The 27,843-nt window shown below is 38.9% G+C and overlaps 1 protein-coding gene across 4 annotated transcripts in view; it reads left to right on the top strand.

The window, feature by feature from the left end:
* Positions 1-27,843, top strand: part of FMN2 (formin 2) — a 389,598-nt gene that overhangs the window by 344,968 nt on the left and 16,787 nt on the right. For all 4 annotated transcript variants that reach the window (XM_054660803.2, XM_054660802.2, XM_054660798.2 and 1 more), the window contains one exon: positions 7,517-7,666. In XM_054660803.2, coding sequence (XP_054516778.1) covers positions 7,517-7,666 — 150 coding nt within the window. The remainder of the gene's footprint in view (positions 1-7,516; positions 7,667-27,843) is intronic.

Below are 27,843 nucleotides of genomic sequence, written 5' to 3'. Positions count from 1 at the left end.
TGTAATAAATTTTGTTTGGCCCAAAGATGTAAAGACTTTTTTAATGTTTTCTTTTAGAAGCCTTATGTTTCTGTCTTCTACATCTAAATACTTTTTTTTTATTATTGGAGTAAGGATTTTTTTTCCAAACAGATACCCCATTGTTCTAGCACCATTTGATTAAAAAAAAAAAAAAAAAAACTTTCCTACCCCCGCATTGAATTGGCTCGCCACCTTTTGTAAAAATTCAGATGACCTTGTATGTGCAAATCTCCTTCCAGGTCCTTATACCAATACCATACTCTATTAATGTAGCTTTATAATAACTCTTGAAATCAGACAATGTAAGTCCTTCACCTATGTTCTTTTTTTAAAAAATGTATTTCTTTTTTGCTATTTCATATGCTTTACATTTTTACATAAATTTTAGAATCAGCATATCAGTCCCTTTAAAAAAAAAAAAAAACTCTTGATTGGGATTGCCTTGAATCCATAGAACAATTTGGGGCAAATGGATGTTAACATTACTGAATCTTTCAGCCCAAGAATATATTATACCTTTACAGTTATTTCAGCTTTCTTTAAATTCTCTCAACAATGTTTGTAGTTTTCACACTTTTATTTGATTTATTGTTAGATAGTTGGTGTTTTATAATAGTAATACAAATTATATTGCTTTAAAACATGTCTTTCCCCAGTGGTCTTTTCCAGGGTGTATAAAAATACAATTGATTTTTAAATATCTACCTTGTATCTTATGGGATCAATATTAAGTTCACTTATTTAGTTCTGAGTAAATTCACTTATTGGTTCTAACAGGTTTTGTTATGTTTGTAAACTCCATAGTGTTTTCTGGGTATACAACCATGTTTTTTATATATATATATATATACACACATATATATATACACATATATATGTTTTATTTCTTCCTTTCCAATTTTTTCCTCTATTGACTGGCTAGAGATTTCAGTACAATGTTGAATAGAATTGGGAAGAGCAGACATCCTTGTTTTATTTCTGAACTAAAAAGAAAATATCAAATACCATTGCGTATGTTAACTGTAGGTTTTTCATAGATAGTATTTATCGAATTGTGTAAGTTTACTTCTAGGATTAGCCTGCAAAGAGTTTTTTCCTTTTTGTAATAATAAACTGGTGTTGATTTTTTTCCATGTTTTTTATACTTACTAAAATTATATTTATTTTTCTTCTATAAATGTGGCAAATTACACTGATTGCTTTCACTGTTAACACCAATTTGTATTATTGGGGTAAACCCTAATTTGTTATGTATTATCCACTTTAGAAATTGCTGCATTTGATTTGATGATGTTTTATTAAGGATTTTTTTTTTGCTTATGCTCATGAGGGATATTTGTCTATACATTTATTTTTTTCTTTCATAATATCTTTTTTAGTTTTCCATATCAACATCAGGGTAAAGCTGGCTTCATAAAATGAGTTGGGAAGTATACCCTCTTCTATTTTCTGGATGAGTTAGTGTAAGATTGGCTTTATTTCTTCATCAAATGTTTGTTAATTCACTTGTGAAACAAATAGGGTCAGAATTATTTGGAGTGTGGAGATAAATTTGATTACAAGTTTATAAAAAATAATTTTCTATTTATGGAAAATAATTGAATTGTCTTAGATTTAGGGGTACTTATATTTTCTGTTTCTTTTGTCAGTTTTAGAAAATTCTGTTGTTTAAGTAATTTGCTTATTTCACTTAAGGTGTCAAATCTACAGGCATAAAATTGTTTACAACATCATCACATTATCATCTTAAGCCAGTATGATCTATAAAGATGACTGCTTTCATCCCTAGTATTGATATTTTGTATTTTCTCTCTTTTTTTCTTCATCAGTCTGGGTAGGGGTTTATCAATTTTATTAAGCTTTTCAATAAACCAACTTCTGACTGAGTTGATTTTCTGTAAGATTGAGTTTTTATTTCTTTGTTTTGTGTTCTTTTTTATTATTTCTATTCTTCTAAGCTGGGTTTAATTTGCTCCTTTACAGTTTCTTGAGTTCGATGTCTAGATAACTGATTTTACACATTTCTTTTTAATACATTCATTTTAAAGTTCAATTTCTCTCTAAGTACTTGCTTTATTTGTATCCCATATATTTTGATATTTTTTGTTTTTATTTTTATTTAGTTTGGAATGTTTTTTCATTTCTTTTAGGATTTCTTTTTGATCCATGGGTTATTTATCACAGGTTTGCTTAATTGCCAAATTGGATGTTACCTAGATATTATTTTTGTTCCTTCATAATTTAATACCACTGTGCTCAGGGAACTTACTCTGTATCATTTCAGTTTGAAATTTACTGAGACTTGTTTTATGACTCAGCATATGGTCTATGTTGAATATTTCATGTTCTCGTGTATATTCTACCATTGATCATAATGTTCTACAGATGCCAACTGGGTCAGTTTTTGATAATAATATTCAACTCTTCTGTGTCATTAGTGATATTTTAATCTAGTTCTCTTGACTACTGAGAAAGAGGTGTTAAAATATCCAATTCGATGATGATTTTTTCTCTTTTTCCTTTTAGTCCTGCAATTTTTGCTTCATGAATTTTGAAACTGTTTCATTAGATGCGTATCTTTATGATTGTTATGTCTTCTTGATAATGTGGATGCTTTTATAATTATGAAATAACACCCTGGTTATGTTCTTTGTCTTGGAAGTCTACTCAGATAATAAAACCAGGCCAACTTTGCTATGGTTAGTGTTTTTACGTAGCTTTTTCCACTGCAGTATTTTCATCTTGCTCATTTTTATTTGAAATTAATTTTACTGAAATGTTAGGAGAAATAGATGCGCGAGGAAAACATTTCTAACTTTAGTGCTCTAGAGTTTCCTCTTTTGTTTCTTTTGCACAATGATAAGTGCATTTTACCTGCATTTTCTATTTTCTTTGTTCTTGAGTTTTTCCTGCACAATTTGAATTCCACTCTCAGCATTTTCTCTCAACGCAGAGCTTAGCCCTAAAAGGGAGTTTTCTCTTGGGTCAGTACTAAGAGTTCATACAGCTCAGACTGCTTCCAGTCCTTTCAGAAGTTACTATACATCCTTTCTTCTGTTCCATGCATTCAATTGTGTAAAACATCATCCAGTTTCAGCACAGTTCTCAGGTTAGCCCTGACCCTTTTCAGGAATACCTTTTTGTAATTTGAGGGTTCTTCCTGCTTTTAGGAGAGATTTCCTGTTGCTTCCCTCTGCTTCCTCCTATACAGATGATGTTACCAGGTGGGTTTTATGTCGTGAGTAGTTTGTCCTTAGCTGTAATTTTGAGTTTCGTTGGGGACGTTAGATACCTAGGTCTTTGTAGGTCTGTTAGCTTTGATTTTTAATATTAGTTGCTCTTTCCATTTTTGTGTGGGATTCAGAGAAATTCCAAAATGATCCTGCTTCTGTAGCTATCATTTTAGAGCTCTGCAGGTACCTCGATTCCATTGCAGAGAAGTATATTTGTACTGTCTAATGTTTGTAACAAAAGACGTGTGGTGTTGATCTTTTCCAAAAAGGACCATTTAAGAATCCAGACCACAGGGATGTTGATTGTTCAGTGACATCTGGAGTTATCTGTTATTATAATCATGCATTTTTTTAAATAACTGAACATCTTTTAACTACTACCTCTTCATGTGCCAGGGTCATTTCGAGGGAGTCTCACAGAAAAGCCTGTGTAGTAAGGAAGGTCCTAGGTAAGATGTCTGTCTTTTTGTAATGAATCCTGTATTGGTATATGGTGGCTGGGATCCTCCAGATTTCAGATTTAAAAGAAGGAAATAATTCAGAAAAGATGGAATTTACCCCTCCCACCCACCACCCAAGTGGGTTTCTTTCGTGTTATGCAAGTTTGAATTCACTGAGGGCTACCTAATGCCAGACAGGATTACATAACCAAAAATGCCTCTGGCATAAAAGATACCTTGATAATCTGTAGAAATTATTGTCCTGTTATTTGCTTGTTTTTTTTTGTTTTTTGTTTTTTTGTTTTTTGTTTTTTGTTTTTTTGAGATGGAGTCTCGCTCTGTCACCCAGGCTGGAGTGCAGTGACGCTATCTCAGCTCACTGCAAGCTCCGCCTCCCAGGTTCATGCCATTCTCCTGCCTCAGCCTCCCAAGTAACTGGGATTACAGGCACCCACAACCACACCCTGATAATTTTTTTTTTTTTTTTTGTATTTTTAGTAGAGACGGGGTTTCACCATGTTAGCCAGGATGGTCTCGATCTCCTGACCTCGTGATCCACCGCCTCAGCCTCCCAAAATGCTGGGATTACAGGCTGCTTGTTTTTTTTTTTTTTAAAAGTATTTACACTTTCTTTCAGGGAGTACTAGTGTACAGCTGAGACAGGACTCGTGATCCTCAGATAATTCTTCTGGACACTCTACGTCACATACTCAAGTACACTTATTCTTTCACCATGGCCACATCCAAAGAAATAGCTACCAACGAAAGTTTCTTTTTATTGTGACTCATGCCAATAATAAGGTTCACATTTGACTTTAAATCAATTGTTGGATACTCATTTGGCTCACAGGTTCATAAAGTTTTACGCAAAGAACATTTTTATTGAAAAGTTTTTGCCTCTTATAAAGTGAATACATATATTACTACTTCAGTTTATAACTTGCAAGGTACTTTTATTTAATCTTCATGACAACCTTGAAAAGCAAGCGTTTTTTCCACTTACAGATGAAAAAAACTGAGGCTCAGAAGTTAAATTAACTGCCTAAATCTATGTGCTTTATATAACAGAGCCAAGAAGAAATTATTGAATAATCAGAATAATTATCACTAGTATCGGAAGCTTTTGTGCCTACTGGTAACTAAAAAAAAAAAATCTTCAGAGAACATGATCACATGAGAATCTGTTAATAAATCAGCCCCAATTGAATTAGTTATAATTTAGAGAATACTTTTAGGAAATATATATTTATATTTATTTAATATGCAATATAAAATATATAGCATATGTAATATATGTAATATAAAATACGTTTGTTTTGTGTTGACACATTCAACAAACACTTTGGCAATTCATTTTTACCCATTGGACTTCAGAACAACTGTTTATGATAATCTCTGTTTTATAGTAGAAAAGGTGAGGCACAATGATGTTAAATGGTTTGCTCATATAGCTGGTCGTAGAGGCAGGATTCAATATTCCACGTCTTCTCATTCTAAATCTTACATTCTTTGCTTTTGATACCATACTACCTCGTGATAAAACTTTCAAAATGTTGCAAGATAAATGACTGGGTGAACTAGCTGTTGCGACTTACATATGGCTACCCAAACAGGTGGGCTTGCTCTGAAATAATCAGTTTTATGAAGTTCAAAGACCAGAGCAATGATGAAAATGAATAAATGGATAGAAAAGACTTGAGACCTAACTTCAGCCTAACAGGTCATACATTCTTTTTAGGTATATAAGGAAAATGACCAGTTTTCCCAGAAGGCATGTATGTGTTTATGTTATCAGTTTTAATAAAATATGACCCAGATATGTCTTAGACTCTGTGTGTTCTCTGCCATCTACTCTCCGGGCAGTTCTGATGCCATCAACACATTCCGCCAGATGCATTCTAATGTCATTACCATAGCCCGTGGCAGCCAGATCCTCACATAGCGTATCCACTTCACAGCCTGACTCTTTCTCAGGTTTAATTGACTGTACTGTGTCGTTTTTCTAGTAGGCTAACTAAGGAGAAAAATATAATACCTGAGATCCACACATTTGATTAAATCAGTCTTGTCATCTCTGCCTAGAACTTAAAAAGCTGATATCCTGGGAATCTTGCTGCTCAGAGACAGCCATAGGCAAGTTTAAACACAGAGCAGATTAGTCACACATTGGTAACCCACAGTCAAGAGTAGCTGTGAATGTTTGTTTTTACGTGTGAATGCTCTGACTCTTTTATCTTCTGAGCAAACTCACCTTAAAGATCTCAGTATTTTAAAAAATTAGCCGGGCATGGTGGCGGGCACCTGTAATCCCAGCTATTTGGGAGGCTGAGGCAGGAGAATCACTTGTACCCGGGAGGTGGAGGTTGCAGTGAGCTGAGACCATGCTGTTGCACTCTAGCCTGGGTGACAGTGTGAGACTCCGTCTCAAAAAAAAAAAAAAAAAAAAAAAAAACCTCAATATTTTAATGCTCATACTGTTTTTCATAATAGACATTTCAAATCAGCTATGGCAAGCTGAATACACACAGAGATACGTGTAAGTGTATATGTTAGGGTATGTATGTTTATATATGTATATATATACTTTTGTCACTCAGCAAAATCAAGTTGCCTTTGATATTTCTACTTCAGAGTAGATCAAACTTGAGTTTTTGTGGAGCAGAAATAGTGCTGGCCCCAGGCCAAAGAAAGAAAGAAAAGACAAGCTTATTTGCATGCCACTCCTTTGCAGCATCTCTGACCTTTCTCTAACCAGTTCTCTTGCCACGTGTTATCAACTGTATTGGTCAGGATTCTTCTCAGGGCATCACTCATGGGACTGGAAGACTTTTGTGAAGTCAGAAACCTACCATTTACTAGTGGTATGTTCTTTGTCAAATAACCACTTCAAAACTCTTCCGAGCTCCATATAGCTGTAATATGAAGCAGCCTCTGAGTGGCACCTTCTGAAAACTGGCCTTGAGCAATCTACCGTCACAGTCCTGGCTGCCATATTGGTCTCTACTCAATGATAGCACGGTAGTCACTGATAGGAGACTTTGTCAGCATCTCTTGCTTTTTTTTTTTTTTTTTTGAGACGGAGTCTGGCTCTGTTGCCCCGGCTGGAGTGCAGTGGCGCATTCTCGGCTCACTGCAAGCTCTGCCTCCTGGGTTCATGCCATTCTCCTGCCTCTCAGCCTCCCAAGTAGCTGGGACTACAGGTGCCCGCCACCATGCCCGGCTAATTTTTTTTTCTCTGTAATTTTAGTAGAGACAGGGTTTCACCGTGTTAGCCAGAATGGTCTCGATCTCCTGACCTCATGATCCGCCCACCTTGGCCTCCCAAAGTGCTGGGATTACAGGCGTGAGCCACCGCGCCGGGCTGGGACTCTTGCTTTTATTCCTTCTAACAATGTAGGAAGGCAAATAGTGTATAAGCAATATAATATAGATATGGACTACATACTAGTTTGGGGACACATGGTTAATATTTCATTTGTTTAGGGTTTAGAAAGAAAGTATAGGCCCGCCACTTTCAATATGTCTCATCTTGATGACAAGTTCATTTCTGGAGTATGTCCAACACAGAGTGATTAATTTTGAAATAGAATTGGTCAAGGGGTAGTTATTAGTATGTGGAGGATTCTTGTCAGTTGCTACTATCTGTATCCAAAACTCTTAACCTTAAACCATAAGAGAGCTACTGTTGGTGCTTGAAGAGCTTGAGTCCTCTTGGTAATAATAATTGTGCGTGAATAAAATCAGCATTTGGATAGAGAAAGAATACCCCATATTGGAAAGTAATCATGGCTTTTATGCTCTTGTGTGTGTATGATTTGACAGCTTTTTGGAGACCACGGCATATTTCTTCATGAAACCAAAACTTGGAGAGAAGGAGGTGTCCCCAAATGCTTTCTTCAGTATCTGGCATGAATTCAGCTCTGACTTTAAAGACTTCTGGAAGAAAGAGAACAAACTTCTTCTACAAGAGAGGTAGGTATTTTCATTTGCACAATGGCATTTTAAAACTGGTGTTTTATTAGGTGTGGCACCACTGGGTTGCCAATTTTCATAGCCTGAAGAAAAAATTAGATGGCCCTCAACCCGGGGTAGCAAGTTGAAGAGGATGCTGACATTTGGCGAAATTTGGAGTTTTAATAAGAAGAGTCAGCACAGAAGCTGGGATGCTACAGAGAGTAGCTAGGGTGCTGGCTTGCCAGGACCACTGTCGGGTAAATCAACTTCTATCATGAGGAAACCACGTAAAAGTGACCACGTAAGAAGGCTGGAACAACCCTGCTGCAATGGCAGACCCACGCACTTCAAAGAACAGATAGCAAAGGCTAGAAGGGTAAAAGGAATAGTTTGCTCAATTCATGGGATATTGTCAGTTTACCACTCATATCAAAAGTTCATCCAGATATCACCAAGAAACACAGATGTCAAAATTTTTTAAAAGACCTTTCAAGATTCTTGTAGAATTGTGTGATACCTTCTAAAATAAATCTTTTCAGGAAGGGAAATGTCCCCTCTTCAGTATATGGAATAAAGTCTCTGTGATTATGAAATTCCATAGAGGCATATTACATATTAAGTAATGAAGAAGGCTAGCCCTCCCAGGGTGCCATCCCCAAATAGCTGCGTCTAGTGGGAAACTAAAGGGAAACGTAATCTATACTCTAAAGCAAGCCATAATGCCAAACTAATTAGTATGCTTCCTAACATCACTAACAGTAACTTTGCTTTAGATCTTTAGAAAACTTACATCCTGTGAGCCAGGAGCGGTGGCTCACGCCTGTAATCCCAGCACTTTGAGAGGCTGAGGCAGGCAGATCACTTGAAGTCAGGAGTTCAAGACCAGCCTGGCAAACTTGGCAAAACCCTGTCTCTACTAAAAGTACAAAAATTAGCCGGGCATTGTGGTGGGCACCCGTAACCCCAGCTACTTGCGAGACTGAGGCAGGAGAATCGCTTGAACCTGGGAGGCGGAGGTTGCAGTGAGCCGAGATCATGCCACTGAACTTCAGCCTGGACAACAGAGCAAGGCTGTCTCAAAAAAAAAAAAAAAAAAGAAAGAAAGAAAGAAAGAAAGAGTTACATCCTGAGAAACTTTGTTCACAAAATTCCACTGTTTTCTGCTTATTGTCTTCATTTTGGTCTGCTTACACATGATACCATGGTTGTCCACCTGGTTTTCAGTTGTAATTCAATTTTGATACCTCCTTAAATTAGATGAATTAATTGGTTACATTTATAGAGCCTGTAAACCATGCCAGACTTGCGCTTACTCCTGTAATAATTACTTAGATTCCATAGGTCTGTCATAGAAGAAACTATCCTCAGTGAATAGTAGGTGGAAAAAGAAAATGGTTTGAACAGAAGGAAAACCCTTTAAACATGCATGCTAAAGATAATGAGCTTATTCTGCTTCCAAATGCATCAGTAACGTAAAATATGAGAGCTTTCAGTTACATTATATGCAGGTGGGGTAGAAGAGATAATTGCTTAAAAATAAGCGTATTCGAATCACTGTTCTTTTCCTTCAGACTAAGTCATATATTAAGTGATATTTACCAAAAACAGGCTTGCTCAGTTTGGAAGACTGTAAAGAGGAAACTCTTTTTTAACTTTAGCACGTCACACAGAACTTCCCTTCATGCCCTTCCCTAAGTCCCTACATTCCTCCTTTTACCTCTAATCTAAACCTGGTCCCCTAGAAAAGGGTTTGAAACTTATTTACACTAAGGTTCAAAATGAAAAGAGTCGTGTTTCCCCTTGCGCGATTATTTTCATCATGTCTAGGATTAGAGTCCTCAATGGAGTGTAGATGGTGTGATTTTAGACATCAGCAAGATGGGACTGATGACGTTGTCACTTTGGAGTAGCTGGTCCAATGCACATCAGGTAAGCAGGTGCATCGCTGTCGGAGAATGGCTTGGTCCTGTCGTGGAGGTCCCAGGCCAAGGATGCTGGACACCCTCCTTGTCGCTTTCTTCTGCTAGCATAGACCAGAATATAAGCTGGTGAGATGCTTCCTCAGAGAAAATGTTGAGATGGACTAATTCAGATGCTTTGCTCCCTAAGCATCCTCACAGCCCCGTCTAATACGTGCCCCATGACAGCATCCTCAGAGTCCCATCTAACACATGCTCCATGAGATAGAATTGTTTCTAGATGACATTATCAATAACAACCCACTGTTTGGTGGCATTATGTGCATCTGACATGCCCAGAATGAGCTTTCCTTCACTCTCTAAGTATCTCTTAAAATCAGCTAGATCCATTTTTTTGATTCTTTATCCTGTGCTTGTCGTGTCCTAGAACTATGTGATGGGCTTTGGGTTCACACTTGGTGACCTTACATTCATGTTAGCAGTGTTGCGAATTGGCAGTTTACAAGTGCTCTTGACTTCAGACTTCTCAGTTTTCTAAATCATTTGCTTTTAATAAAGGGCTAAGGAAGAACACGTGGCAGATGAGAACGCTGCTTTGCCCATTGACTTGCAAAATCTATTACCCTCTTGGCAAATGATAACCAGTTTGCTTGAAAAGGAAAACCATTGGTTGGAGTTGTTTGCAGAACAACTCTGTTCCTTTCCTTAGTGAGGGACCAGCTATGTACTTCTTAGGAAACAGTGAAAAATGAAAATGAAGAATTTCTTGTATAAAAATTATTTCAAGACAGCAAAGCATTAAAGCAACCACAGAGCCCTTCTAAGGGTGGCGCCCCATCTGACATCTGACTGCCCAAATGCACACCTATGCCCTGCTTTGGTGTAAACTTTTTTTTTTTTTTTTTGAGACATAGTCTCACTCTGTCGCCACACTGGAGTGCAGTGGCGCGATCTTGGCTCACTGCACCCTCTGCCTCCCAGGTTCAAGTGATTCTCCTGCCTCAGCCTCCTGAGTAGCTGAGACTACAGGTGCCCGCCACCATGCCCGGCTAATTTTTGTATTTTTAGTAGAGATGGGGTTTCACCATGTTGGCCAGGATGGTCTCCATCTCTTGACCTCATGATCCACCCACCTCAGTCTCCCAAAGTGCTGGGATTACAGGCGTGAGCCACCACACCTGGCCTGGTGTAAACTTTATATTTTCTATAGTTAAATGGAAAAGTATTTCCGAAATGTTTTGAATGCCCTGGGACATGGATAGGAAATGCCAGTGTGGTCATTTAAGAGTGTGAAACTTCTTGTACAGTTACTATCAGTGTGAGTAGAACCTCAAGTGGAATTACAAATACTTAAAATGCGATACTGTTCTCCAACCTGTTTCTCACCTCTGTACTCCTATACTATTTACTATCAACCTATTTTCTTCAATGGCTAATCTTATACTGCCTAACAATATGTCGATTTTATACCATTAATTTTTTGATATTTGCATATTGGTCTTTTTTTTTTTTTTTTTTAGTTAAGAACCACTCAGTGTTGGTCCTCATATCTGGATTAGTGTCCTCATATATGGTATAGCTCTTATATCTGGTATGGTCCTCATATGGGATTAGTGTCCTCATATCTGGTATAGCTCTCACTTTTAACAAGCCACACTGCCTTTCCCCTCTTTGTGTCTCCATAAGTATTTGCTGACTTGTTGCATCATTACCTTTGGAACAGACATGGAAATAAGAACTTAGCCTAGTAAAGTAATAAACATGTTTTGTTGCATAACTTGAGTTGATCATTGTAGGTAATAAAACCCCGCTCTGAATACCTCAAAGCAAAAAGAGAGAGACAGAGAGAGAGAGAGAAATTTTATTTGTTTAGACAGTCAAACCTCAGAAGGGCAAGAGTGGAACTTACTTGTGGAAGGCCTGAATGCAGAATTCTACCTGCTGTGAGTGTGGTTAGTCAGCCACATGTGTCTGTACCTGTCCCTTCCGTGATCCATGTGTCTTTTTAAATGTCCTCTCTCTATTTTTTCTCCTTCTTTTTCCTCTTCTTTCTCTCACCCTTTCTTCCCAACCCACCACCCCTCTGTAGCTTAGCTTTAACTTCCAAGCTAGGCTGTTTCTTAGCTGTCAGCCACTGCCATGGCTTATATTCTCATAGCCCAGGAGGACAGAGCAGCTTCCACATCCATCTGCAAAAATACCAGGGAGGAACTCCGAATGAATTGTGTCCATCTCTGGATCAGCCCTGGTGGTACCGTGGTTAGCTTAGCAGTTCACAAACCTGATCCTGAAGCAAGAGAAGAGTGTTACCATGATCAACAGTTCCCTTCAGAGCAGTGGTTTTGAAGGAAGAACAGTTTCCCCAAAAAAGTAAACAATAATCTGGCCTAATTTATTAAGCCTTTAAAATCACCCATGTGATTAGCAAAATGTCTTAGCATGGTAGAAATAACCTGAAAGATGGTGTTAATGGTGTCGTTGAAATTTTTCTGATAGAATTTTCCTTGGAATAGTTTGGTGTATATAGATTGAAAAATATCGTTAAGGTTTTAAATCCTGTATTAATCTTTCTTATGCCACTATTTCTAATTTGCGTCTGATTACAGAGTGATAATAATAACTCTATTTTCTTACTTTGTCCTGATGACGCATGTGATTTGGTTGATATATTTCTCAAAATAGTGAATTTCTACACATCCGTGTCGGATAGGGCTGCTGTCTTTCTAGTCAATGTGTTTGGATTTTTAAGCTCTGCCACTTACTGGCTCCAGAATCGTAGAAAATCAATTATTTTTCAAGAGTCAGTTTCCTAATCTGTAAAAGAGAAATGATAATACAGTCTTGCAGTGTTGTCATGTAGACTAAATGACATAATGTATTTGAAGTATATAGCACAGTATCTACCTTCTGAATGCCTATACTGTTTTTCCATTATTTAATAAAAATAGTGTCCTGGTCATGGCTCCCTACAAGGTGACATAACATTGCTAAGGCACAGTGAGCATCTTAAGAACATAGGCTGTAAACACAAAGTATTATTGTGACTCAGTTACATTCTTGGTTAGACAAAATATCTTGGTTGTGAGTCCAAGGATGAACTTTTGTTTGAAAATGTTCGTGTAACCTACCCCTCCATATCTATACTAGGTGATACAATAGACACAAATCAAGTGATCTTGTCCCAAGTTAGAAAAATTATTTTTTCATCTACTTGGAACTAGACATGTACAATTGTTAATAAGAAATCCTCCTTTTTTGAAAAAACAATCTAGACTTGTCATCACTGAGCAACACAAAACATGTGCAAGTATGCATTTTTTAAAATTTCAATTTGTGGGCCAGGCATGGTGGCTCATGCCTGTAATCCCAGCACTTTGGGAGGCCAAGGTGGGTGGATCACAAGGTCAGGAGTTTGAGACCAGCCTGGCCAACATGGCGAAACCCTGTCTCTACTAAAAATACAAAAATTAGCCAGGCATGACGGTGCATGCCTGTAATCCCAGCTACTCTGGAGGCTGAGGCAGAAGAATTGCTTGAACCTGGGAGGCGTAGGGTGCAGTGAGCTGAGATCACGCCACTGCACTCCAGCCTGGGTGACAGAACAAGACTCAGTCTCAAAAAAAAAAAAAATTTTTCTATTTGTCTGTATTCACCAGAAGATGGGAAGGGAGACTAACATTTATTCTACCAAGCATCTCCCTAAGGTCTCACAGAGCACAGTTGTAGTGGGTAAGGAAATAGGCAATCTTCATCTCTTATTTTCAGGAAGGCATTGGCATGACTGTCACCTAGCCACTAATGAGGCTTTGTGGAGCTAGGATAACAAGAGCTGTATTAATTAAAAGAAAGAGATACAGATTGACTAAGAATGTGTGTCTTTTTTTTACCCTGATTGAGAGGCTATGGTCTAGGTCCTGGGAAAGGAGGGTTAGGCTTCCAGAACAACATCACTTCTCTGTTGTAAGTTGCGCTCAGTTTTCAGGATGAGTGTTCAGCTATATAACCATGTGAAGCTACCTGTGATGATTCACTCATTCCATATGGAGTCGTACTGGACACCGAGACGTTCAAGTATGTTAAATGAAGGTCTCCTCTTTGAGCTAGCAGTATAGCACTGGTTGGTGTATCATGCAGTGGGAGGAACCAGGAGCAGGGACTTAGGAATTCTGCCCAGAGGACTTTTGACCTAGAACGTGGAGCAAGTGTAGGATTTTCACAGACAGTCCAGAGAGCTAAGGGCTTTTAGGCAAGAAGATCTGGCTCTGGCCACTGGGCCCCCAGCCTCATAGTGTGTATTGTGGCCTATCATTATTTCATTTTTAGTTGGCCTGAGACATTTTAATTTAATAAATCATGACCTTAGTAAGGGTTATGTTTAAAGTATTGTCTAACTTAATTTACTGGTTTATTTTACTTTGAGACAGGTAGTCTTTGATGATCCAAGAGAAAGGATAGCTACTTCTCTAATTGCACAAGCATGTGGCAGTCACGTCTTGTTTCAGCCCAGCTGAAACCTGTAATTAGAGGAAAATAATTTGAATGTTTATCCTTAGAAGGTTATGCGTTACATTGGCGAGCCCCTCGTGCCTTATTAACATTTCTGTTTCCATAATTTGTATTCAAGTGATTTGTATTCAAGTGAACTGCATGTTCAGATTTATGTATGATATTATTGGACTAAGTTTAAGAAGGAAGAGACCATTTTCAAAGAAATTGAAAATACATCTGAAGAATGGAGATAAGGAAAGCTTATTCTTATGGAATAACATACTTGCTGGATACGTAAGTGAAACTGCCTCTTGGACTGCAAGGTAGCATTCTTGCATTGCATGATAAATGAATTTGGCTAACCATTCACCCTTTTCATTCAGGCATCAATTTTTAGAAAAATGACCCATAAAGAAATCCTCTTCTCAGTGCCAACTTGCTGTAACCAAAGGTTTGGCAGAAAAGTCGACAAACAGGACAGTCAAAATAGTGGCCAATGGAGGCTGAGGGTGTGAGGAGATTTAGCTGTATTCATGAATTGGAGTAACTAACGCATACACATTAAGACAGTAAGTAATGCATTCAACAATTTTTTATGATATGTATGCCCTACTATATGCCAGGCAACATTCCTGGCCATGTGGATCTTTTCTCTTCTCATGAGAGAAACAGACAACAAAAAGTAAGCACGTATTTAAGTTACAAGCTGAAATCAGTGCTATGAGGAAAATAAACAGGGAGTCATCTTGCAGAATCCAACGGGAGGAGGTTCATGTAGAGAGGTTGGTCAGAGGAGGCCTTTCTGAAGAGGCAGCATTGCTGTGGACACCTAAAGAATTCAAGGGAACAGCCCCGTGAAGGGGCACAGTGGGGAAGGTGTAATGTGGTGTATGAGCATTCCGGGTAGATGGTAAGGATGTTCACGGCAATGTGGCAGAAAAGATTAAGCACTTCCCAAGAAAGATGGGGGCCATGCAGTGAATTTGATAAAGCAAGCTGAGGCCTGAGCATTCAGGCCCTGGTAGGTCATGGTAAACATTGACTTTTATTGTGCATTCAATAGGAAGCCATCAAAGGGTTTTTTTTTTTTTTCCGGAGAGAAAATAACCTTATATGATACATGTAATGAGAAGATTATTGGCTGACAAATGGGTAGTAAATTGGAGAGTGGAGAGTGTTAGTAAAAAGCAAGTTAGGAAGTTATTTTAGTGACCTAATTGAGAGCTAGGACTCTGCAGACTGGGGTGAAGGCAGTAAGGATTGTAGAAAATAGGTTAATTTGAGATATATTTTGGAGGAAAATCTACATAGATTTGCTGTTCACAGGCTCCTGGATGAACCAGTTTTGGGAATCAGAAAATTGTAAATGTCAGCTCAGATACTGAAAAGCTAATATTCACTAGGATGCTAGAGATCAAGAAAACAGGTTTCTCCTTTCTTCTAAAATGCTGTAGAAAAAGAGCTGAGGAAAGATATGAAACCCAGGATATTAAGATATTTACTTTGTAAAATTTAGTTCTTTTTAAAAAATGGAAAGCCCTAACGTGAATATTAGCTGGGAAAGGGCTTTGCATTTGCTTCTTTATCTTGCCATGTTCCAAGAGGTGTTTTTAAAACTTTGGGAAATCTTCAAAATCCTCAATTCAAAAACTGAAGAAACTCTCAGTAGGTAGTTCTAGAGAATCCGGACCAAGAGCTAAGAACGTGGCTTGTCTAAAGATGTTTTTAGTTTGGTAAGGATTTGAACATTGTGGCATCTTTTAATGATTGTGTAGACACTTGTAAGGTATCTGAGCAGTTTTTAATTCCCCTTTAGCATTTGCTAAAAGGGTTTTTTGATGTCATAGCAAAGTTTGCAGTAGAACTATCCTGGATCAAAATATACTTCCTGGAGTGAAGATATTTAAAGTTACTCTTTTAAAAAATAACATCATGTGGCTTATGTGGGCCGAAAACAAGATCCTATTCAAGCTAGATGACGTTATTTTTTCAGGGGCAATTTTTAATTTCTTTAGGATACTTTCAAATGGTTATAATTTGCTAGAGGAAGTACAGACCTGTTGAATTTGAATAATATCAAATTAACAAATTGTTAGGTTTGTGTGGACTTCTGCTAGAGCCTGGATTTTTAAGATAATCAAAAACGTAAGGAGCCAAAGGCTTCCGCATGGCTCAATCCCACCATGACATGCTCCGGGCTAACTCTCACACCTTTGGGCAAAGGAATTTCCACATTGACACACTCCTCCTGCTCGACTTTAGGATTTCAGCTTCACACACTACCCCTGTTCCCATTAGGGGGAGTGGAGCTTTAGAAAAATGGAAGGTGTTTCTTCTGCACTTAAACGTTAGCAGGCTTAGGGCAAATGGATTATCAAAGACTATTCCTGAGAGATGAGGGAAGAGATTGCCTCCACCTAGAGGTATCGATCCCTACGGCAGGGTTGAAGCTAACAACAGATGTTAGACCAAGACATGTTAGTAGTTACTTTATTTGACAGACAGCAATTTGCTCACCTGGTTTTGGCTGCTGGACTCTGGTTAAGGTTTAGAAGCAGCTGTAATAAGACGTTAAGCTCAGTTTTAAAAGGAATTATTTGTGAAAGCATGTGCTCGGTCTGTGTGTGTTGGGGGATGTTGGGAGGTTGGATACCAAGAATGGACATCCGCATTGAGGTACTTTGAGAATATATATTTCAATATAGGACCTACAAAAAATAAGATAATATTCAGGTATCTTGGACAGAGAATGAAAAGAAAATGGTCCTAAAAAATGTAAGTAGAATGGCCAGTAAACACATGAAAAGATATTCCACATTGTTAGTCCTCAGGGAAATGCAAATCAAAACCAAAGTGAGATATACTTCATACTCACTAGGAAGGCTGTGGTAAAAAACACGGACAGTAACAAGTGTTGCAGATGATGAGAATGTACGGAACTCTCATACTTTGCTGGTGGAAATACAAAATGGTTTTTGCCGTTATTTTTATGGCAAAAACTGCAATTACTTTTGCACCAACCTAAGACGTGGGGCCTGAATGTAGATTCGTCTTTGTGAGGAGCTGGAGTCTTGGGGTACAGAGGGAGAAAAATGGAGAGTGACTACTAATGAAGTTTCTTTTGCGGGGGGTACAAAGTGTCCTAAACTGAGATGGTTTTAGAGGAGTGCACAAACCTACGCATCTACTCAAAAAAAGTTGACGTTCACTTTCAGTGAGTGAGTTGTATGGCATGTGAGTGATAGCTCAATAAGGCTGTTTTGGAAGGAAGAAGAATTAAGTAGAATTCACACATTAGAGTTACATCAGAGTTCTAAGCATGAAAGTGGACCACAATTGAACATACTGACAACCTTCAGTGATCTTTATTCAGACTGTTCACAGTTTTGAAAAATCTAACATTGGTTCCTCTTCTTCCTGCCTGGCACAACTCCTGCTATTTCCCCTGTACCCAAGTAATTTTGTATGTACCCAAGAGAACAAATCTTGAAACTACAAACATGAGTATTAGCTAACAGAATTTGGGAGATAAATCTGCTGGAAAAAGCTATTTAAAAATTGCACAGCTCATTCCAGAATCAAAAAGACCATCATCAACTTAGATAATTAGTCATTTGCAGTAGTTTGACTCTGTAGTGATGAAATAGGCTGGTGCTTTCCCTGTGTAAACCCACTTCACGAACTCTAAGTCATGTTTTAAAATATACACACATGCAAAAAATACTATATGTATGCATATATATGTGTGTGTGTATGTGTTTTGAACAATTATTCATCTATTATAAATAAACTTTTTCAAATCTAATCTCCATGGGAAGAGTCCTATTATTCAAGTTTCTGTAATACATAGGACCTTTATTGCTAATGGAAAGAGATAAATACTTAGAAAAAAAGAATTTGGTCAGGGGCTGTGGCACACGCTTGTATCCCCAGCACTTTGGGAGGCTGAGGGAGGACAATTACTTGAGCCCAGGAGTTCAAGAACAGCCTGGGAAACATAGGGAGACCCTGTCTCTACAAAAACAAACAAACAAAAATTAGCTTGGCATGGTGGTGCACAGCTGTGGTCCCAGCTGCTTGGGAGGCTGAGGCAGGAGAATCACTTGAGCATGGGAGGTTGAGGCAGCAGTGAGCCATGATTGTGCCACTGCACTCCTGCGTGGTCAACAGAGCAAGACCCTGTCTCAAAAAAATAGTAATTCAATGTGATAAAAAGTGGTTAACTGGCAGGGTAGGGTGGCTCACACCTGTAATCCCAGTATTTTGGGAGGCCAAGGCAGGCGGATGGCTGGAGCCTAGGAGTTGAGACCGGCCTGGGCAACATGGCAAAACCCCATCTCTACAAAAAATACAAAATTTAGTTGGGCGTGGTGGCGCCTTCCTGAAGTCCCAGCTACTTGGGGGCCTGAGGTGGGAGGATCACTTGAGTCCGGGCTGTTGACGCTGCAGCAAACAGAGATAGTTCCACTGCACTCTAGCCTAGGTGAAGAAAGTGAGACCCTGTCTCAAAAAAAAAAAAAAAAGTGGTTAAAGTACATAAGAAGAAAATGAATTTGTCTGTCTTTGCTATGGGTAAAGATTTGCATCTTTCACTTCTGTTTAATGAACACTTCACCCTCTCTCCAGAATCCCTATGCCCCCTGGTACCCACTTTCCCTGCCTTTCCTGTGACTTTCTGCTTACTGACACTGGGCCCCACTCCATGGCCTTCTGACCAAGTCACCGCTCAGGCTTTTTGCTTGCCATACAAGGTTGGCCTTAGAAACTTGAACCATGGGCAGCTGCTAGGTCATGAGAAGAATTTTGAGCCCGTGGAAAGGAAACTTTTGTTTAAGGCAGACAATACTAGAGACAGACCTTTGATATGGTACTTTCTAGCGAGCAGATACCCAGTGAAGATTAACCATGCTGATGCTGAAGAACTGGCTATAGAATTACAGTGTGGTCTTGGATATTGACACTTCTAGTTCATTCAAGTTTCCATCGATTAAACCACAATCATCATGGCAAATTAGTATCATGTAGTTTGGAGTTCTTCGGTTTATGTGAAAAGCTATTGTATACAATTTGTTCCTCCTTAAAGGGACATGTAAATTGTCATCATCATTATTTAAATTATTACATATATATGCTATTTCATTTTCCAGATTTATTGAGGCTTAATTGACAAATAAAAATTATATGCATAAGGTTATACAATGTGATGTCTTGATATACATTGTTAAGTACTTATCACAATTAAGCATTAATATATCCATTAACTTTTTGTGGTAAGAATACTTAAGATCTTTAAGATCTGTTATCTTAGCAGGTTTTAAGTGTACAATACATATTATTATTATTATAGGTACTGTGCTGTACATTAGGTCTTTAGACTTGTTCATTTTATAACTCAAAGTTATAAGTATTCTTTGACCAATGTCTCCCCATTTCTCATATACTTATTATAATGTCACATCAAAATTAAATTCTAAAATTCTTGGTGTTTTAGGACCTGTGAATTTGCAATTTTTAAGAGTAATAATTCTGCAGAGCCAAATAAATGAAAACAGCATTACAGCTAATATAATTCCTAAAATAATGTAAAACATTTTTGTTTTACAATTAGGCTTTCTAATTATAACTATAATTTATTAATACATAGATTAGATTATTAATACAACAGAGGTCTGTCTGCAGAATCGCTTTGAATATTGTCTTATATGAAGCCTATGAGCATTTTCATTTCATTTCATTCTATTTCGATTTACTTTGTTTTGTTTCCTAAGATCTGTAATAAAACACCAAGGTCCCAGATACCTTGAATGTCTTTCTAAGTCTGAACACTTTATGTAATCAACCTCATCTGTCATTTTATCTTGTTGGTAGCACTAAACATTCCCTAACTAATCTTTTAGCATGGTCTCCATCCTCTCCCACCCGGCCCCAGCCACGTTCCACCTCCGATTGATTATAGAGGTCGCTCCCTTCCTTTAGGGCCAGCAGTGAGGCTGGCACCCGAGCGTCATGCTCTGTATCTAGATGAAAGAACGTGCTCCTGGCCAATGTGGCTCCATAGCTCATTGATCTCTCTCTGGAGAAAGGCTGGTATGTCTCCTTGCACATTTCTTTTTTGAATGATTTAAAACTTGATGCTGAGCTATATAAAGTTCTGTCTGGATAGCTGTGCCTTACAGAGGGAGGGTCATCCTGAAAGATGCCACTTCTGCCTTTACAGAAAGGGCACGCAGACCATTCCTAGGGCAAGCCACCTCCACCATGGCGTTGTGTGGAATTAGCTAATGGTTTACCTGGCAAAGATGAAATGAAGGTTAACAGGACAACAGAGGTATCCTTGTGCTACTATACGGTCAGAAAGGAATTCAGCCCTATCCCTTGGAGTTATGTGCAGATTCAAGTTGTCTGGTTTTTTGTAAGGAAATATTAATTTTTAAAAGCATTTGTCTTGGCCGGGTGCAGTGGCTCACACCTGTAATCCTAGCCCTTTGGGAGGCCGAGGCGGGTGGATCACGAGGTCAAGAGTTTGAGACCAGCCTGGACTAGATGGCGAAACCCTGTCTCTACTAAAAATACAAAAATTAGCTGGGCGCGGTGGTGGGTACCTGTAATCCCAGCCACTCATGAGGCTGAGGCAGGGGAATCACTTGAACCTGGGAGGTGGAGGGTGCAGTGAGCCGAGATCACACCACTGCACTCTAGACTGGGCGACAGAGCAAGACTCCATCTCAAAAAAAAAAAAAAAATTGTCTTGAGGAGGCCAGAATTACAGGTGTGTTGGCTGAGTCTGTAGCTGTTTTGCTGTGAGCAGAATAGAACCAGCGTCATTAGGTCAGTACCAACTCTTTTTGGGCTTTACAATATTCTGCCCCTGCAGTGGTTCTGGGGATGAGCTGGGAAATGAGATGATTGGCGTGTTCCCCAGGAGGAAATGCGAGCAAGCCACGTTAGAGAGGCCCACTCCCTGCTCCCCAACAGGGGCCTCATCCCCTGAGTTTCATTAACCTAAAGATGACCTCTGTCTCCACTGACTTAGGAGTCACTGGGAGTAGAACTACTAGAGCAATAGAAGAAAGTGTGCTGATAAGCCTGATATAGTAAAATAGTGGGTAGCAGCACCAGCAGTGAGACATGAAGGAAGTGTAGTGTTGGGTTTATTTTTAAATAGATAGTATCTGTCATTGTATTAATGATTTAGTATTTTGCTTTGTTATTTTAGCACTATTAATATTTCTCTTGTTTTATAATGGGCATCTAAAGTGGGCTGCATTTACCATGACTCTGAAAATAAAAAAACTTAAAATTCAGTTATATATTGGGAGGCTGAGGTGGGCAGATCACAAGGTCAGGAGATCGAGACCATCCTGGCTAACACAGTGAAACCCTGTCTCTACTAAAAATACAAAAAAATTAGCCAGGTGTGGTGGCACTCACCTGTAGTCCCAGCTACTCAGGAGGCTGAGGCAGGAGAATCACTTGAACCTGGGAGGCAGGGGTTGCAGTGAGCCGAGATCACACCACCGCACTCCAGCCTGGGCAACAGAGCAAGACTGTGTCTCAAAAAAATAAATAAATAGAAAATTTAGTTATATAGCCGTTCACTCTTTTTCAAAAGAATATATTGAATATTCATGACTTAGGCATTCATTTAGAATTTCAAATACCCAGAAGTGAAAGTTGACAGGCAAGAATCCCCACTCCTTTAATTAGTCAGAAAAAAATGGTTCAGAGATGAGCCTCTAAAATGTATTGAACAAGGAAAAAGGACAGAGGTAAAAGTACTAACTCTTTAATCTTTAAAATATTCCAATGATCATTATATTTAGATAATATATATTTTTGCAAAAATTTTATCAGAAATAAAAGTGTATTCCTAGATCTTAACTTTACGAGACGGGTTTATTTTTTAAAATTAACCTCTAGGTTCAAATTCCTGTGGCCTAAAGGTGAATATTTTTGGAAAGTGATAAAATTCCATTTGGCCACTTTAAATTTTTCCAAGTGTTCAGGGGAAGTAAATAAAATGAGGCATAAAAAGGAAAAAGTATGAAAAAAGTAGAAAAAATGGTAGAAAAAAGTATGTCATCAGTTAAGAGATTTCATCAGTTAAGAGAATTTCAGGTGCTCACAGATAACTCAGTAGCTTTCATTTTAAACGTCTGACTAGCTGTAGATATTAATACATTCTTAAATTCATGTGCTGTTTTTATGACAGAAGCACTCATAATTCTATACTGAGTATGTACACAAGTTTATTTCCTACAACCTCTGATTAGTTTTCTTAATGTTTTCGTTTTACAAAGGCTGAATAAGGTATGTAGCAAGAGCACGTGCTTGTAGGTTAAAAAGACCTGGATTTGATGTATATCTCTGACAGCACCCATGTAACCCTTGACAAATTAATGTACTCTCTGAACCTGTTTCCCCATTTGTAAAATGAAGGTACTATACGCACCCAATTGCTGAAGTAAATTAAAGGAGACACAGAATATAAAACATTTAGCACACGCTTTCACATGTAGAAACTTCTTAGTTAATGTTAGTTGCTGCCATTATCATTAATATATTAACGTTGTTTGAAAAGCAATAAACTTACTATGAGAAAGATTTAGCACTAAATAAATTCATAGAAGCCAAACCCCACATAATTCTATTCTACCAGCCACCCTTCCTTAGGTTTGTATTCCCAAACATGAAGCGAAGCATTACCAATGATAAGCCCTTTGACCTTGGGCAGTTATTTAATCTTAGTGAACTTCAGTTTTCTAATTTAAACAATCGACATATCAATCACTAAAGTACATGGTATTGAGGCTGTTAATTATATTAAGTGTCATAGTCCCAACACAGTGCCTAGTTCATCACAGGTGCCGACTATTAAAATTAGTACCAATGGTGTTTTGGAAATTACTACTATTATTATAAATGAGCCCAATGTTTTTCTCTCCATGAATAAAACATTGAGGAAGAACTGGACGGAATGAGGAAGAGCTTGGAAAAGGAGGAGAATGAGAGTGGCTATTAATGAAGCATAGAGATGAGGAAGAGTAATGGTGCTTAAAAATGGAAGGCATAGAACACATAGAAGGTAAAAGTCACTGGAAATAACTTCTCTATGAGGGAGTTCATATCTTTTTGTATTAGCAGCATGATCCGCCACTTAATATTTTAAAACATTCTTACCATGGAACCCTGTGCTTTCTTCACTGTGGATCCGTAGCAATCATGGCGTTTTCTCTCTTTTTTGTCTCCACCAAATCAACTCACTCTTGCTGAGCATCATTCTTCATTAAGATATGGCTTTGGGGCCAGAAATGGTGGCTCATGCCTTTAATCCCAGCACTTTGGGAGGCTGAGGCAAGTAGATCACTTGAGGTCAGGAGTTCAAGACCAGCCTGGCCAACATGGCAAAACCCCATATCTACTAAAAATACAAAAATTAGCGGGGCATGATGATACCCACTTGTAATCCCAGCTACTCAGGAGGCTGAGGCATGAGGCTCACCTGAACCCAGGAGGCAGAGGTTGCAATGAGCTGAGATCGCACCACTGCACTTCAGCCTCGGTGATGGAGTGAGACTTTCACTCTAAAGAAAAAAATAAATATATATGGCTTCCAATCCTTTAGATTATAGATCTCCTATTTATAGTAGTGTTGTGTTGAGGTCTTTTAAAGGACAAGGATTGTGCCTCTTTTGCCCTCTTTACACATCTTGTTCTTCTTAGTTAAGCATTAAGCAAAGCTGTCAACATAGCATAGAAACACAGAGGTTGGAGTTAGGGATAGAGAAGGGGCTGGGAGCATTGAAAATAGAAAGCCAGACCCAAGTAGCAGCACCAGAGCACAGGGTATGGAGCCTGAACTTGAGGCTACATAATATTGATGGCAAATTCAAGATAAAGGTGGAAAAGCTATTGTTTTTTAATGTCATGGGCCAACAAATGAATGGACAGATGGTTAGATGAGGAGTTACTGGAAATGACACAGCCATTCAAGAAAGAATACAAACCCAAGTTAGCAAAGTGATGTTATTATGAGGAAAGCTTGGCTCCTACGTTTAAAAGCTCTCTACTTTATTATTAGTTAAAAAAAAAAAGTCAAATCACTCACAGCACACTTTGCCACTGATTACAATCCACTAGTGTGTCCCAGACATTCAAATGAGAACCAGGGACTCTGCACAACCTCTTAGCTTAAGAGAGGTGAGAACATGACCATTGGAAAGCTGGTGCATAATAGTAAAGAGGAAATGTGTTGACTTCCATATAAGATATACTTTACTATTCATTAATAATTATTAAAAGTGAGTTTCGGCCAGGTGTGGTGGCTCACCGGGGCAGGAGGGTTACTTCAGGCTAGGAGTTCCAGACCAGCCTAGAAAACATCGCAAGATCCCCATCTCTACAAAAAATAAAATAAAAAGTTAGCTGGGTGTGGTGGCACATGCCTGTAGTGTACCACCAGGAGGCACACTACAGTTGAGATAACAATTGCTGAAGATGGTATTGATGCTGCTAATGACATTAAGTACAAAAGTCCCAACGCAGTGACTAGCCCATCACAGGTGCTACTAAAATTAGTACCATTGGTGCTTTAGAAATTACTGCTATTACTACCAGCTACTTAGGAGGCTGAGGTGGGAGGATCACTTGAGCCTAGGAGTTTGAGGTTATAGTGAGCTATGCTCATGATACTGTATTCCGGCCTAGGCAACAGAGCAAGACTCTGTCTCTAAAAAAATAATAATAGGCTGGGCTTGGTGGCTCATGCCTGTAATCCCAGCACTTTGGGAGGCTGAGGAGGGTGGAGCACATGAGATCAGGAATTCGAGACCAGCCTGACCAACAAAGTGAAACCCCATCTCTATAAAAATACAAAAATTAGCCAGGCGTGGTGACAGGCACCTGTAGTCCCAGCTGCTCGGGAGGCTGAGACAGGAGATTTGCTTGAACCCAGGAGGCAGAGGCCGCAGTGAGCCAAGATCACACCACTGCACTCCAGCCTGGGTGACGGAGCGAGACTGTCTCAAAAATAATAATAATAATTATAAGTTGCATAATGATCTCAGAAAAGGTAAGAGCGACATGTTCATATCCAAATATTCTTAATCACTAGTAGTCATTTGTCATTTTCTACCTGATTATGACTTCTCTAACAGGAATAATGGAGTCTACACACTTTGGGGATAATTATTATAATAGATACAGTTTTATTCCTAATTTTATAGTCCAGACCCATAATCTCTTACCTACAGTTTTGAGACCCAAAAACCTCAGAAACCGAAAGCTTATTCATATTTTTGTGGCAAATTTATCTGTCAGCAACACTCAACTTTCATGAGGCTATGTACAGTCTTTACTCGTTCTATAGTGTGAGTGTTCATATACTTACAGAAATATCAGTGTGTTTAATCAAACATTGATTCCATGCTATGTCAGACCCTTTTGATAGTGTTATGCTCCATATTCCTATCTGAAACTGGAAACGTTCTGAATTGTTTTTATTTATTTTTTTATTTGAGACGGAGTTTCGCTCTTGTTGCCCAGGCTGGAGCGCAATGGCACGATCTCGGCTCACCACAACCTCTGCCTCCCGAGTTCAAGTGATTCTCCTGCCTCAGCGTCCCCGGTAGCTGGGATTACAGGCATGCGCCACCATGCCCGGCTAACTTTGTATTTTTAGTAGAGACAGGGTTTCTCCATGTTGGTCAGACTGGTCGCGAACTCCCGACCTCAGGTGATTCACACACCTCGGCCTCCCAAAGTGCTGGAATCATAGGCGTGAGCCACTGCACCCGGCGGAAGAGTGCTGAATTCTAAAATCCTTCAAAGCCCTAGGAATTTGGGGTAAAGGATGATAGAATGAATGGCTGGCCGACTGGACTACGTATTCACTGGCAGAATGAATGGCTGGCCGACTGAACTACGTACTCACTGGCCCTCATTCTGCTCTCTCTAGAACCGCACAGATAAATCCAATCCTTTGTTCCATGTAATAAATCTGATATTTAAGGTTCGCTATGAAGATTCTACCAGGTTTTCTATTGCCCTGACATAAACCCTTTGTCCTGTTCATTGTTTTGGAGTCTCTTGGACTTTTCTGATTCATTTAGCTTCCCCCTCACCCTGGGCCTCATCATCTGATAGTTCAGCTATACCAGCACTGGTACTATGATTTATACAACAGATTACACCTCTCAACTTACCACTTCCCAAAGTTGGCAGGCCAGACCCTTCACACCTCTTGCTCTAGGAAAAATTCTCTAAGCTGGACAACTTCAAAATCAATGTTCCCCAACCTAAGTTAGATTCTCTGGGGAATGGCAAGTCAAGAGCATTTTCATTCCAATTTCCATTTTCCTCTCTAATCGTTCCCCGTACTGCCACCTTCCACATTCTTCAAACTGTAAGCACCACTTCTGCATGCCTCACTACGAATGTATGACTTGTCTGCATACTTCCCTGAGGTCCTTCAGTATGTATTTATTAAGTGTCTATACTAGGCAGTGGAGTTGTGAATAAAACCAAATTCCTGCCCTGGTGGAGCTTACATTATAGAAGGGAGGTCCAGACCATCAATAAATATACAGCGAAGCTCCAAGGAAAAACAGAGCAGGGCAAAGAGAAGACAGCTATGGGAGGTGGTTTATTTTATATAAATTAGCCAGACAGTGCCTCTGAGAGGTGATGTCTAAGCAGGGACTCGGAGATGAGGGAATAAGCTAATGGATATCTGAAGAAAGAACCTTCCAGATGGATCAAGCATCGCATGCAAAGCTCAAGGAAGGAGCATGTTTAGTCAAGTGCCCAAAGTGGCTGGAGCAGAGTGAGTGAGAGTTGAGAGGTAGAAGATGAATTCAGAGAGGGAGCATTGGGGCCAGACTATGTAGCCTAGTGGGCCAAGTGAGGTCAGGCCTTTAAGAAGGAGGGTATCGAGGAAGAACCGTGCACACTACTGCTAGTGCTAGGGTGAGAAAGATGAGGACTGAGAACTGACCTGATTTGGGATCTTGGGTGAATGAGTGACATCCACAAGAGTAGTCTCTGTTGACTGGTTAGGGACAGATGTCTGATTAACTGGGAGCACAGGAAGCTGGGGCAGTGACTCTAGGTAACGCTCTTGAGGCATTGGTATATGTAAAGGGTCACAATGGAAAGGAAAGCTAGCAGGAGGGCAAGGGAATTAGGGTTTTGTTTTTGTGTTTATTTTTGGTGCTGGGATAAACAGCGTATGTGTCACTGGGTAGAAATGATCCAGTAAAGGAAAAATTGTGACCTTTGTTCTCTCTTAATATGTGTGTTTCCTTGATTCATTCCTGTCTTGTATCTCCCACATCTTATCCCTTAATTAAGCCATTCTTCCTCTTGCATAATTCCAAATTATTATGATATAAATAGCTTTGTTGTACTCTTTTATGAGTTTTGCAGGGAGGAAATTGCATAAACTCTCTATAAAGTAATTTCTATGTTTAAAAGCCCTTAAGTTCTCCCACCCCATAGCCTGACCAAAAAAGTCTTACTAAACAAAAATAGGATACAAATGATCCATACACATCATCGTGGCTAGAGAAGTGTCAGAAACTACAGTGTTGTTAGAACCAATAGAGCTTAACTTTATATCTCACTGGCTTTAATAAAAAACTTTTCTGAGCTATTTGAAACAAAAATCACTAAGATTAAGAAAATATCTTAACACAGGTGGAAATAGTAAAAGGATGTTTGCATGAAAAATGTCAAATGTAATAAACAGCACTATTCTCCGATAATAAAAGATGAATCTGGCTGTCAGAT

The sequence above is a fragment of the Pan troglodytes genome, chromosome 1 (assembly GCF_028858775.2).
Source record: "Pan troglodytes isolate AG18354 chromosome 1, NHGRI_mPanTro3-v2.0_pri, whole genome shotgun sequence".
Lineage (NCBI taxonomy): Eukaryota > Metazoa > Chordata > Mammalia > Primates > Hominidae > Pan > Pan troglodytes.
Note: the sequence above shows the minus strand (reverse complement) of the source record. Positions and strands in the feature narration are given on the sequence as shown.